Raw genomic sequence first — 14,305 nt, forward strand, 5'->3', positions numbered from 1 at the left:
AGTTGGAACACCATATGATGAATTGGAGTGCGAGGGACTACGGACCTAACTAGAAAAAGATGCGGTACCTACAATATTGCAGTTGATAACCAAAAGTATATAACAAAATTAAAAATAAAAAAGAATGGTATTTGAGGAAGCTAACTCTAATTTGAATATATCACCCATTAAGGAAGACATGTAAAGTGGAAGACTTGACCTGCTTACCTTTTAAACGGAGGTGGACTTTCTGTTTTCAGAAGTTCAGATGATAAATTGAAGTACTCCCCAATGAGGTAATGACAAGTAAGTATGGTGATTATGATGTGTTATGAAAAGTCAACACAAGTTTGGTGGCTCTGCTTCTTTTTTATATGTCATGTTTGTTTTCGTTCTAATGTTGTTATCTACTTATCTTTTCTTTTCTTGGAGCCTTACAAAACCAGATAAATAAATTAATTCAGATCGAATTAACAGAAGGAAAGAAACGGGCAGCAAAAGAGTGCTAACCTTGCTCTAGTGTTTTGAGATCGGAATATGGGGAGTTTTTGAAGGTGTTTTTACTTTTTCGCTAGCTAGTTGGATCTAGAAGATCAAAGGTAGTGGAGTGGTGGAAGATCTTTTTTTCTGTGAATGTACATAACCTTGCTCTAGTGTGTTTATGTACTGATATGCCAGGAAAATCATGGTCTTGCTTGTATTCTTTTATATCTGTAGATGATCATATATATATTTTAATTATATTGCTGACTTTTGTACCATAGAGATGTAACCACGGCATTGAAGAATTTTATAAATTGTGGAGGTTCCTTTCTTTGATGAAAATCATGTTTGATGGAGGCTCACAGCACTTATTTTTTAGTGTAAAGGATCTTGGCTCCTCACCATACCATGCATGTATTAAAACATACGATTTTGTCAATATTTGGAATCTCTTACTTATCATGCTGTACCTACAATATTGCAGTTGATAACCAAAAGTATATAACAAAATTATAAATAAATAGGATGGTATTTGAGGAAGCTAATCGGAAAGTATCACCCATTAAGGAATACACGTAAAGTGGAAGACTTGACCAGCTTAACATTTAAAAGAAGGTGGACTTTCTGTCTTAAGATGAGGAATTGAAGTACTCCCCAATGAGGTAATGACAAGTAAGTATGGTGATTATGATGTGTTGTGAAAAGTCAGCCAAGGTGGCTCTGCTTCTTTTTATATATATATATATATATCATGTTTGTTTCTTGCTAATGTTGTTATCTATTTTTTCTTGGAACCTTACAAAACCAGATAAAAAAAAAATAAAAATCAAATTGAATTAATAGAAAGAAGAAACGGATTGCAAAAGAGTGCTAAGATATACTGCTACACTAATTTCTGCGAGTTCTCAGTTATTCAACTTTTTGTTTTCTTCTGTCACAATGGAGGTAGTTGCTGCTGTTGGAGGAGGTCTCATATCTGCTTCAGTTGACTCGCTGTTTGAAAAGTTGGCATCTGGTGAATTGCTCAAGTTTGCTCAGGAGGAGCAAATGCTTGCTGACCTCAAGAACTGGGAGACGATGCTGATAAAAATCAATGCTTTGCTCGATGATGCTGAAGAGAAGCAAATGACGGACCGGGGACTGAAAATTTGGCTTGATGAGCTTCGAGACTTGGCCTATGACATAGAAGATGTGTTGGATGAGTTTTCCACAGAAGCTTTGAAGCTCAAGGTGATGGGAGATTCTCAAAAAAGCACAATCAAGCTCCCAACTTGTTTCACTGGCTTTAGTCCTGCTTCTTTTGCATTTAAGAAGAGGATGGCATCCAAGACAAATGATATTACTTCAAGATTACAGCGTATTACAGTGCAAGAGCAGACTCTCAATTTGACAAAGATTGCAGGAGAGAGATCTAACAAGTTGAAAGAAAGACCACCAACAAGTTCTTTGATACAAGAATCACATACTTATGGTAGGAAGGATGATAAGGAAGCAATTGTTCGAAAGTTGTTGACTGATGAAGTTGGGGACAATCCGGTTCGTGTGATCCCTATATTGGGGATGGGAGGAATTGGAAAGACCACTTTGGCTCAGTTAGTCTACAATGATCCCAGAGTGAAGGCGTACTTTGATATCAGAATATGGGTATGCGTTTCAGAACATTTTGATGTTGTCGCTTTAACGAGAACAATTTTGCAAGCAGTGATTGGGAAGATTCCCGATTTAAATGATTTGAACAATTTTGATGTGCTCCAAGAGAAACTGAAAGAAAAGTTGTCTCGCAAGAAATTTCTTCTCATTCTGGATGATGTTTGGGAAGAGGATTATAGTAAATGGGATTTACTACAGAGACCCTTTCATGCTGGGCCACATGGGAGTAAAATAGTTATCACAACCCGTAATGAATGTGTTGCATCTATCACTAGTGCTGATGCTTCAGCATACCATGTCAAAGTGCTGCCGGATACTGAGTGCTTGTCAGTACTTGCTCTCCATGCACTAGGGACTCCAAGTTTTGATGCGCGCTTAGATCTGAAGGATATTGGCGAAAAGATTGTTAGAAGGTGTAAGGGACTTCCATTGGCTGCGAAAGTACTTGGAGGTCTCTTGCGCAATAAATCAAGTCGTGAAGAGTGGGAATGCATACTAAGAAACGAAATGTGGAACTTACTGGAAACAAGCAGTAGCATTTTCTTGGCTCTAAAATTGAGCTATCATTATCTTCCTTGTTACTTGAAGCGTTGTTTTGTTTACTGTGCAATTTTTCCGAAGGATTATGAATTTGATAGAGAGGAGTTGGTTTCACTATGGATGGCAGAAGGATTTCTACAACACCCCAAAGGAAAGAAGCTTACGGAAGATGTAGGGATTAAATATTTTGATGATTTGCTATCAAGGTCATTTTTCCAGTCTTCAAGCCGTGTGCTTTCACGATTTGTGATGCATGATCTCATTAGTGATCTTGCTCAATCCATCGCTGGAGAAATTTGTTATACTTATGAGAATAAGTCAGAGGACAGCATCTTAAGCTCGAAATATGAAAAGGTCCGTCATGCATCACTTGATCTTTCTGAGAAATATGACTCACAACAGTATGACGTCTTTGATAAAATGAATAGCTTGAGAACGATTGTCGGTTTACCAATTCCTGGAAGAGATCAAGAGATTTTTCGGCAGTATGGTTGTCAATATGATTACACGAAGGTGCTGTGCAAGATATTGCCAAAAGCAAAATCCGCAAGGGTGTTATCTCTTACTAGTTCAGGAATTTTTGTGATACCGGACTCAATTGGAGATTTGAAGTATATAAGGCATCTCAACTTGTCTCACACTTATATTCAACGACTCCCAGACTCTGTGAGTTCTCTTTTCCATTTGCAAGCTTTAATATTACATAATTGTTTCAATCTCGTCGAGTTGCCCAGAAAAATTGGGAATCTTGTAAACTTGCAGCATCTTGATATTTATCATACGCCCAAGTTAAGAGAGATGCCATCAGAAATTGGCAAGTTGATCAATCTTCAAAAGTTGTCGAACTTTATTGTGAGAAAAGGTGATGGAAATACAATCACATACATGAAGAACTTGTTGGAGCTTCGTGGTAGTCTATCCATTTGTGGGCTACATAATGTGACTGATATTCAATCTGCAAGGTCAGCAAACATGAAAAAGAAGCAAAACCTTGAAGAGTTGGTCTTAGAATGGACAGATAATTTTTCTGACCCGCAAGTTAAAGCAATTTATGATGAACAGAATGATGACAAGAATGAAATGTTGGTACTTCAATCGCTTCAACCTCATCGAAACTTGAAGAGGCTTACAATTTCATTCTATGGTGGTTCTGAATTCCCGTATTGGGTGGGTGATCCTATGTCTTCTAAATTGCTATGCTTAAATCTTAGGCATTGTAGAAAAATCAGAATATTACCACCACTAGGACAACTTTGCTTCCTAAAAGAACTCAGTATAGATGGCTTGGATGGATTGGAAACCATAGGCCCTGAATTCTTTGGGAGTGACTTACACTCTGTTGAGCCATTTCGATCTCTAGAGACTTTGGAAATCAAGAATATGTCGGAGTGGAGGGAATGGTCTCATTTCTTCGGTGTTCAACAGGCAGATGTAAGATTTCCTAATCTTCAGAGGTTGGTGTTACAGAATTGTCCTAAACTGATAGGCAATCTGCCAAGTAGGTTGCCATGTGGTCTGACACACATTTGTGTAGAAGATTGTGATGCCCTTGAGTCCTTTCCTATAGTAGACAGTAGTACTGGCAGGCAATGCCTTCTGAAAGAACTGGAGATTCGGAATTGCTATTCTCTCAAGTACTTTGACAGAAACTTCAATTTCCCTTCCTCATTAACAAGGCTGACAATTGTTAATTGTAGAAATCTAGTGTTTCTACCTGATGGACTGATGCTAGATGTTGGTGTAAATGACAGCAAAAGTCATTCTCATCTTGAGTATTTGGAGATTAGCGGATGTCCACTGATTCCCTCCTTTCCAACTGGCAAATTTCCTGCTGCTCTGAATGAACTCCGAATTGGGGGAATGATGCGTTTGGGATCAATTACGGGGGAGATGTTCCACGAGAACAATGTACTTGAAAGAGTTGAAATCTGGAATAATGATACTTTGAGAGCCCTGCCCTCCATTAACAGTATGCGGAGTCTCGGGCATCTGTCCATCAATAATTGTCCTGCTTTGGAGTCCTTCCCAAAAATGGGCTTGGCCATCCCCACTCTTAGATACCTTGCAATACAGAATTGTCCAAATTTGTTGTCACTGCCCAAACCTGAGCTAAGCCACCTCCCTTCGCTTCGAACCTTTATCATGTCCAATTGTCGTGGAGTGGTGTCATTAACAGAAGAAGGTGGTTTGCCCCCAAACTTAACTACACTCCAGGTTAGGGACTGTGAGAATTTGAGGCAGCCAATGGCAGAGTGGGGATTGCGCATGCTATCCTCTCTTGAAATACTTCAAGTTGATGGGATATGTGATGCCGTTGCCAATGTGGTGTCTTTTCTAGATGATGGCGGTTGTTTGCTCCCCGCCTCTCTATATACCCTGTGGATGGGGGATTTCATGAATTTGGAATCAATTTCCATGGGGCTCCAAATGCTCACCTCTCTTACGCATTTAGTCATCCAAGACTGCCCCAAACTCCAGTCATTCCCAAAAGAAGCAATTCCTCCCAGTCTTTTACGAATCAATATGTGTGGTTGTCCACTCCTAAAAGGAGACTACATGAAGCTGAAGAATGGAGAAGATAGGCCCACCGTTGAATTTTTCTGATGAAGTTGTGCCGGGTGTCACTTTTTCTAACACTGCAAAAAGGAATGATACTTCTTGCAGAGCCCGAATAGGTCAGTTTGAACTGGATCTTTTAGCTTACAAGCCATAAAAATTTAACAAATACTGCTTCTGTTTTTCACCTCTGATGTTATTATGTTTTAATACATGCAGCACTGGTCGCATTTTGAAAAACAGGAGAAACAAAAATGCCTATTCTTCAATTTCACCAACTGCAACTCCGTCAAGATCGCACGTAGTGAGCCATTTGTGGTTTTATCTATTTTTCATTATTGCAGCCATATACAGATACAATTGAATACTTGCATGAACTTCAACTATTCTGAGGAGTGTCCTTGATCTGCATCTTTCATATTATTGGAACATAGAGTTTGATCTTCCAGGAGATATACCAATATAATATTTGTGATCAAAATTGATAAGAATTTCCTTACCGTGGGCGTCTAAGACAGCATGCTTTCTTTCCATAGCGATTACATGGTTGCTTCTCTTTGAATTCTTTTGTAACACCCGGTTCCTAAATTTGTTCAAGTAACATAAAGTATGGATTAATTAAAGAAAATATGGGAAAGTGCTAAATAGAAATTACCTTTTCCCTTATTTTCTTTAATTAATCCATACTTTATGTTAATTGAACAAATTTAGGAACTGGGTGCTACATCTTTTGTAATATTTTCTCCATTCATATTTTTCAGGTTATTTAAACACACTGATGGGGTGTTTTTACTTTTTCGCCAGGTAGTTGGGTCTAGAAGATCAAACGTAGTGGAGTGGTGGAAGATCTTCTTTTTCTGAGAATGTACATACTACATAACCTTGCTCTAGTGTGTTTATGTACTGATATGCCAGGAAAACCATGGTCTTGCTCGTATTCTTTTATATCTGTAGATGATCACATATATATTTTAATTATATTGCTGCCTTTTGTACTATTGAGATGTAACCACGGCATTGAAGTATTTTATAAATTGTGGAGGTACCTTTCTTTAATGAAAATCATGTTTGATGGAGGCTCACAGCACTTATTTTTTAGTGTAAAGGATCCTCACCATACCATGCATGTATTACAACATAGGATTTTGTCAATGTTTGGAATCTCTTACTTATTTTGCTGTACCTACAATATTGCAGTTGATAACCAAAAGTATACAATAAAATTATAAATAAAAAGGATGGTATTTGAGGAAGCTAATCGGAAAGTATCACCCATTAAGGAAGACGCGTAACGTGGAAGGCTTGTCCTGCTTACCATTTAAAAGAAGGTGGACTTTCTGTCTTTAGATGATGAGTTGGAGTACTCCTCCCCAATGAGCCAATGACAAGTAAGTACAGTGATTATGATGTGTTATGAAAAGTCAGTCAAGTTTGAGGAAATTATTAAGGTCCGTCGTGAGTGGATCATTCACCCTTTTTAAATAAGTCTATTAAGGTTATCATAGTTTTTTTTATAGATGAATATTTAGAGTGTATTTTTTACTCCGACGATATTTAATGGAGGTGGACAAAAAAGGTGGAGTTAAATGGGATAGACTTAAGAAAGTCCCCAAAGTTTGGTGGCTCTTCTTCTTTTTTGTATATATCGTGTTTGTTTTCATACTATTGTTGTCATCTATCTTTTCTTGGAACCTTACAAAACCAGATAAATAAAAAATCAAATTGAATTGACACAAATTTCTGTGAGTTCTCAGTTATTCAACCTTCTGTTTTCTTCCGTCACGATGGAGGTAGTTGCTGCTGTTGGAGGAGGTCTCATATCTGCTTCAGTTGACTCGCTGTTTGAAAAGTTGGCATCTGGTGAATTGCTCAAGTTTGCTCGGGAGGAGCAAATGCTTGCAGACCTCAAGAACTGGGAGATCATGCTGATCAAAATCAATGCTTTGCTCGATGATGCCGAAGAGAAGCAAATGATGGACCGGGGACTGAAAATATGGCTTGATGAGCTTCGAGACTTGGCCTATGACATAGAGGATGTGTTGGATGAGTTTTCCACAGAAGCTTTGAAGCTCAAGGTGATGGGAGATTCTCAAACAAGCACAATTAAGCTCCCAACTTGTTTCACTGGCTTTAGTCCTGCTTCTTTTGCATTTAAGAAGAGGATGGCATCCAAGACAAATGATATTACTTCAAGATTACAGCGTATTACAGTGCAAGAGCAAACTCTCAATTTGACAAAGATTGCACGAGAGAGATCTAACAAGTTGAAGGAAAGACCACCAACAAGTTCTTTGATACAAGAATCACATACTTATGGTAGGAAGGATGATAAGGAAGCATTTGTTCGAAAGTTGTTGACTGATGAAGTTGGGGACAATCCAGTTCGTGTGATCCCTATATTGGGGATGGGAGGAATTGGAAAGACCACTTTGGCTCAGCTAGTCTACAATGACCCCAGAGTGAAGGCGTCCTTTGAGATCAGAATATGGGTATGCATTTCAGAACATTTTGATGTTGTTGCTTTAACGAGAACAATTTTGCAAGCAGTAATTGGGAAGATTCCTGATTTAAATGATTTGAACAATTTTGATGTACTCAAAGAGAAACTGAAAGAAAAGTTGTCTCGCAAGAAATTTCTTCTCGTTCTAGATGATGTTTGGGAAGAGGATTATAGTAAATGGGATTTACTACAGAGACCCTTTCATGCTGGGCCACATGGGAGTAAAATAGTTATCACAACCCGTAATGAATGTGTTGCATCTATCACTAGTACTGATGCTTCAGCATACCATGTCAAAGTGCTGCCGGATACTGAGTGCTTGTCAGTACTTGCTCTCCATGCACTAGGGACTCCAAGTTTTGATGCGCGCTTAGATCTGAAGGATATTGGCGAAAAGATTGTTAGAAGGTGTAAGGGACTTCCATTGGCTGCGAAAGTACTTGGAGGTCTCTTGCGCAATAAATCAAGTCGTGAAGAGTGGGAATGCATACTAAGAAACGAAATGTGGAACTTACTGGAAACAAGCAGTAGCATTCTCTTGGCTCTAAAATTGAGCTATCATTATCTTCCTTGTTACTTGAAGCGTTGTTTTGTTTACTGTGCAATTTTTCCGAAGGATTATGAATTTGATACAGAGGAGTTGGTTTCACTATGGATGGCTGAAGGATTTCTACAACATCCCAAAGGAAAGAAGCTAGCAGAAGAGGTAGGGATTAAATATTTTAATGATTTGCTATCAAGGTCATTTTTCCAGTCTTCAATCAGTACGCAGTCACGATTTGTGATGCATGATCTCATTAGCGATCTTGCTCAATCCATCGCCGGTGGAATATGTTATAATAATAAGTCAGAGGACATCATGTTAAGCTCGAGATATGAAAAGGTCCGTCATGCATCACTTGATCTTTTTGAGAAATATGACTCACAAGAGTGTGACGTCTTTGATGAAATGAATAGCTTGAGAACAATTGTTGGTTTACCAATTCTTGGAAGAGATCAGGAGATTTTTCAGCAGTGTGGTTATGTTCAATATGGATACAAGAAGGCGCTGTGCAAGATATTGCCAAAAGCAAAATTCGTGAGGGTGCTATCTCTTACTAGTCCAACTATTTTTGTGATACCAGACTCAATCGGAGATTTGAAGTATGTAAGGCATCTCAACTTCTCTCACACCTCTATTCAACGACTCCCTGAGTCTGTGAGTTCTCTTTTCAATTTGCAAGCGTTGATATTACACAATTGTTTTAATCTCACCGAGTTGCCCAGAAAAATTGGGAATCTAGTAAACTTGCAGCATCTTGATATTTATCATACACCCAAGTTAAGAGAGATGCCATCAGAAATTGGCAAGTTGGCCAATCTTCAGAAGTTGTCGAACTTTATTGTGAGAAAAGGTGGTGGAAATACAATCACATACATGAAGAACTTGTTGGAGCTTCGTGGTAGTCTATCCATTTGTGGGCTACGTAATGTGACTGATATTGAATCTGCAAAGTCAGCAAACATGATAAAGAAGCAAAACCTTGAAGAGTTGGTCTTACAATGGACAGATCATTTGTTTTACTCGCAAGTTAAAGCAGATTATGTTGAACAGAATGATGACAAGAATGAAATTTTGGTACTTCAATCTCTTCAACCTCATCCAAACTTGAAGAGGCTTACCATTTCATTCTATGGTGGTTCTGAATTCCCGTATTGGATGGGTAATCCTATGTCCTCTAAATTGTTCTGCTTAAATCTAAGGCATTGTAGAAAAATCAGAATATTACCACCATTGGGACAACTTTGCTTCCTAAAAGAACTCAGTATAGATGGCTTGGATGAATTGGAAACCATAGGCCCTGAATTCTTTGGGAGGGACTTACACTCTGTTGAGCCATTTCGATCTTTAGAGACTTTGGAAATCAAGAATTTGCCGGAATGGAGGGAATGGTCTCCTTTTATCGGTGTTGAGCGGGCAGAGGTAAGATTTTCTAATCTTCAGAGGTTGGTGTTACAGAATTGTCCTAAACTGATAGGTAATCTGCCAAGTAGGTTGCCATGTGGTATGACGTACATTTGTGTAGAAGATTGTGATGCTCTTGAGTCATTTCCTATAGTAGACAGTAGTACTAGCAAGGAATGCCTTCTGGAAGAACTTGAGATTCGAAATTGCTATTCTCTCGAGCGCTTTGACAGAAACTTCAATTTCCCTTCCTCATTAACAAGGCTGACAATTGTTAATTGTAGAAATCTAGTGTTTCTACCTGATGGCCTGATGCTAGATGCTGGTGAAAATGACAGCAAAAGTCATTCGCGTCTTGAGTATTTGGAGATTAGTGGATGTCCACTGATTCCCTCCTTTCCAACTGGCAAATTTCCTGCTGCTCTCAATGAACTCCGAATTGGGGGACTGATGCAATTGGGATCAATTACAGGGGAGATGTTCCACGAGAACAATGTACTTGAAAGAGTTGAAATCTGGAATAATGATACTTTGAGAGTCCTGCCCTCCATTAACAGTATGCAGAGTCTCAGGCATCTGTCGATCGATAATTGTCCTGCATTGGAGTCCTTCCCAAAAACGGGCTTGGCCGTCCCCGCTCTTATATACCTTGCAGTACAGAATTGTCCAAATTTGTTGTCACTGCCCAAACCTGAGCTTAGCCACCTCCCTTCGCTTCGAACCTTTATCATGTCCAATTGTCGTGGAGTGGTGTCCTTAACAGAAGAAGGTGGTTTGCCCCCAAACTTAACTACACTCCAGATTAGGGACTGTGAGAATTTGAGGCAGCCAATGGCAGAGTGGGGATTGCACATGCTATCCTCTCTTGAAATACTTCAAGTTGATGGGATATGTGATGCTGTTGCCAATGTGGTGTCATTTCTAGATGATGGCGGTTGTTTGCTCCCCACCTCTCTAATTGCTCTGTGGATGGGGGATTTCATGAATATGGAATCAATTTCCTTGGGGCTCCAAATGCTCACCTCTCTTAAGTATTTAATCATCCAAGACTGCCCCAAACTCCAGTCATTCCCAAAAGAAGCAGTTCCTCCCAGTCTTTTACGAATCAGTATGTGTGGCTGTCCACTCCTAAAACGAGACCACTTGAAGCTGAAGAATGAAGAAGATAGGCCCACCGTTGAATTTTTCTGGTAATGCTGTGTCTGGTGTAACTTTTTCTAACACTGCAAAAGGAATGATACTTCTGGCAGAGCCGCAGAGCCTGAATAGGTAAGTTTGAACTGGATCCTTTAGCTTACAAGCCACAAAAATTTAGCAAATACTGCTTCTGTTTTTCACCTCTGATGATATTATGTTTTAATACATGCAGTACTGGTCACATTTTGAAGAACAGGACCAAAAAAATGGCTGTCTTCAATTTCACCAACCGCAACTCCGTCAAGATCGCACATAGTGAGCCATTTGTGGTTAATTTCTTTTTCATTCTTGCAGCCATGTACAGATACAATTGCATACTTGCATGCACTTCAACTATTCAGAGGACTGTCCTTGATCTGCATCTTTCATATTATTGGAACATAGAGTCTGATCTTCCAGAAGATATACCAATATAATATTTGTGATCAAAATTGTTAAGAATTTCCTTACCGTGGGCGTCTAAGACATCATGCTTTCTTTTCCATAGCGATTCCATGGTTGTTTCTCTTTCATTGTTGAACTATTCACGGTTCCCGCACTTGTAATTCCTTTCCCAATTTGAAGTCTTCCGTAATATTTCATCCATTCATATTTTTTAGGTTTTTTGGGATAAAGACTCGGACAATGATGATGATATTTTTCAGGGTATTTAAATACACTGATGGGGTGTTTTTGATGGCGTTTTTCCCTAGCTAGTTGGATCTAGATGATCAAAGATGGTGGAGTGGTGGAAGATCTTGATTGGAGACGTACAGCATTTTTCCACATAGCCTTGCTCTGGTGTGTTTATGTACTGATATGCCAGGAAAACCATGGTCTTGCTTGTATTCTTTTATATCTGTCGATGATCATATATATATATATATATTGCTGGCTTTTGTACTGTAGAGACGTAACCCCGGCATTCCTTCACCTTAATTGAGGTATTTTTATATTAGATGTAAAGGATCTCAACTCCTCACCGTACCATATTACATTATTACCATGCATGAAGGGTTGAAGACGATTCTTTTTTGTACAGAATCTGGGACTGGAAGGCCCATAACGAATATTTGGCGGGAGCCCATTTCTTAATCTGCTTTAGTAGAAGCAACTTGGGCCGTTCTTTATTACTTTGGTATGGATTGGGCTTCCTCCAACGTCAATTTTTTATAGTACCTGTAATTCTGTATATCAAAGAAAGAAAGAAAATCAGAATCCAGATATGTTTCAATTAGTTTAATATTAATTTTTTGAAATACCGTTGAAAAATATGTTTCTCATTAAAATTGAACTTTGGGCACACATATGCCTAACCCAACCGATTGACAACCGAGCTACCTCAACTGAAAACTCATCTAAATTTTAAGTGTAAGTATTTTGATTCTAATTTCAAATCAAATTGGTTGTGAATTGAAGGTTGAAGTAATTTGAACATAACACAAATCCAGAAAAATCATGCATTGGGGTCCAAATGAATCGAAATTTGAAGATCAGCTGTGGGGTTCTTGTGGACAATACAAAGTTAGTTAAAGATTTAACAAGCCAACTTAATTATATTAATGAAAGTAGACATTGATTCGAGAGAACCCAAGAACTAACAAAAGATCTCTTTTCTTTTTTTATCATGTCTAATCGATTAAACACAACCAATTCAGGACGAGGGATCGAGCAATCAACACCAACGAATACTATTAAACTGTAGTTATAAAATACCGCAGACCCCCTCTTCCCATCAATTAGAGCGATTAGAGATTGCTAAACCAAATAAATTGGCTAGTTCCTATCATCAATTATTTTGTTGTCAAGAAGGTTCCAGGTCCCAGGGCAGGTGGTCGTTTATGGTTGGCTAAACCTAACTCTATATCAATCTAATTAAGTAGCCATGAACATAAGAATAGTAGTGGTCTATTTATTTAAGCTTCAATTGAAAACGATATTAGCCAACCTCAGTACTTTCGCTGCCTAAAACAGAAGCCCCTCATTATAACCAAAATGTTACATTTGGTTCTCCGCCATTTATTGATCTCATTCTGTACTTTCTAGCTCCTCTTTATTTTCTTCTTGTTTATACTAGTAATTTAATGCATTTTTAGGGTTAGGTGAGCTAAGTTAATGCATGTGGAATGCCACTAAACACACTCCAAAAAAAGATACAATATTGTCCCCTCATATCAATTGATGTTGGATTTGTGAAAAAAAATATAGTATTTGAGTTCAAAGTGAGGATCGCAACTCTTCCACTACCCACAAAGAAGCTTTAGTTGTAGTAATCTTTTGTCAAATGTAAGAGGTCACAAGTTGAACTCTCACGTTTAGCAGTTTCGACATTATTTTTTATATAGACTTTGGTCCGGTCTCACTTATCGTTAGCATATGTAGAGCGAGCTGGATTGACAACTCAAATTTAGAGCTAACCCAGTTGTCCGATAAATATGTTGGTTTAGAAAATTCTCATTTACCAACCCCTAACATACATTTAAATGTATGGCTAGTGATCTACTTTACTTGCTACCAACCACTGTTTTTCATATTGGATTTCATTTTCTCGATCCAAAATATATTTTCCCAAAAGTGGGTGTATTTTTTTTTTTCAAATGAAAATATGATGGTGATAATGAGGTGAGTAATTAAGTAGTACTATGGACTATGTTAGTTGACTCTCTCTCTCCTTATCGTGCGCACTAAGTTATAGAGAGAGTGTTGGATTAATTTCCAAATGTTACTGTCTTGATTATATAATGTGAGTTGATTTGGACCAAACGTTTCCTAGTCTTAATCTTGTTGACGTCTTAAATTCCACAAAAACATATAACATCAAGTCCACCACTATGATTAATAATGGGAGCACTGAAAACAATACAGGCTATGTTAGGACCAGAAATTAAAGAAATGATGTTAACTGGAAGATTAGCAAACAAAGCCTTAATACATGGGCAGTATATAATGGATCTGAACGTCTTCCACAATTCGTTTAAAATTTTACAGTTTATAATTTGAATTTAAGGGTTTAGGAGGTATGCCACATCAGATAATATTTTTGTTTTTCTATTTTTAAAACTTGTCAGACTTTTTTTTAATCAAGAACGATATCATACAAGTTTGTCATTTGAGCATTCGATATGAGTCTAAACTTAGGCCAAATAGAATTATAAGCTTGGTCAAATTCTCAACATGTGACCATAAGGGAATTGCTCTTAGTGACAATCGAACTCAGCGTGGCCACAATGGTATTACTCTCAGTGGAAATCGACTTCAATACCTTCCGAATACATATAATTTAACCTTAAAAAGATTCACCGACTAGGCTATTCTCTGGATTTCTCTTTTCACTCTTAGTTTTCTACCAGCTGCACTGAAATTTCGTTTCCACACATACAAGACTCGGGAAAACCACACAAAATATGTTTGTCGTTTGTATTTGGTGTGGAAGACAATATATTTTATGTATTAACTTCTAATTAATTAGACGGGTT

General features: G+C 38.1%; 1 protein-coding gene across 1 annotated transcript; it reads left to right on the forward strand.

Annotated features, from left to right (window-relative positions):
* Nucleotides 1-1,167: 1,167 nt before the first annotated feature.
* On the forward strand, nt 1,168-11,291 carry LOC120009512 (putative disease resistance protein At3g14460). The gene is made up of 5 exons (XM_038860131.1): nt 1,168-5,249; nt 5,428-5,526; nt 5,970-6,012; nt 6,924-10,922; nt 11,023-11,291. The coding sequence occupies exons 1-4, from the start codon at nt 1,402-1,404 to the stop codon at nt 10,845-10,847; spliced, it is 7,914 nt and encodes a 2,637-aa protein (XP_038716059.1). The 5' UTR covers nt 1,168-1,401; the 3' UTR covers nt 10,848-10,922; nt 11,023-11,291.
* The last annotated feature ends 3,014 nt before the right edge of the window (nt 11,292-14,305 follow it).

This window comes from Tripterygium wilfordii, chromosome 11 (genome assembly GCF_013401445.1).
Source record: "Tripterygium wilfordii isolate XIE 37 chromosome 11, ASM1340144v1, whole genome shotgun sequence".
NCBI lineage: Eukaryota > Viridiplantae > Streptophyta > Magnoliopsida > Celastrales > Celastraceae > Tripterygium > Tripterygium wilfordii.

What these genes read in the sequence shown, in the direction of transcription:
- LOC120009512 (XM_038860131.1), top strand. Translation starts at nt 1,402, where the DNA reads ATGGAGGTAGTTGCTGCTGTTGGAGGAGGTCTCATATCTGCTTCAGTT. An exon ending in CACGTAGTGAGCCATTTGTG is followed by an intron (nt 5,527 to 5,969) that starts GTTTTATCTATT and finishes CATATTTTTCAG; the next exon opens with GTTATTTAAACACACTGATG. An exon ending in TGTTTTTACTTTTTCGCCAG is followed by an intron (nt 6,013 to 6,923) that starts GTAGTTGGGTCT and finishes AGATAAATAAAA; the next exon opens with AATCAAATTGAATTGACACA.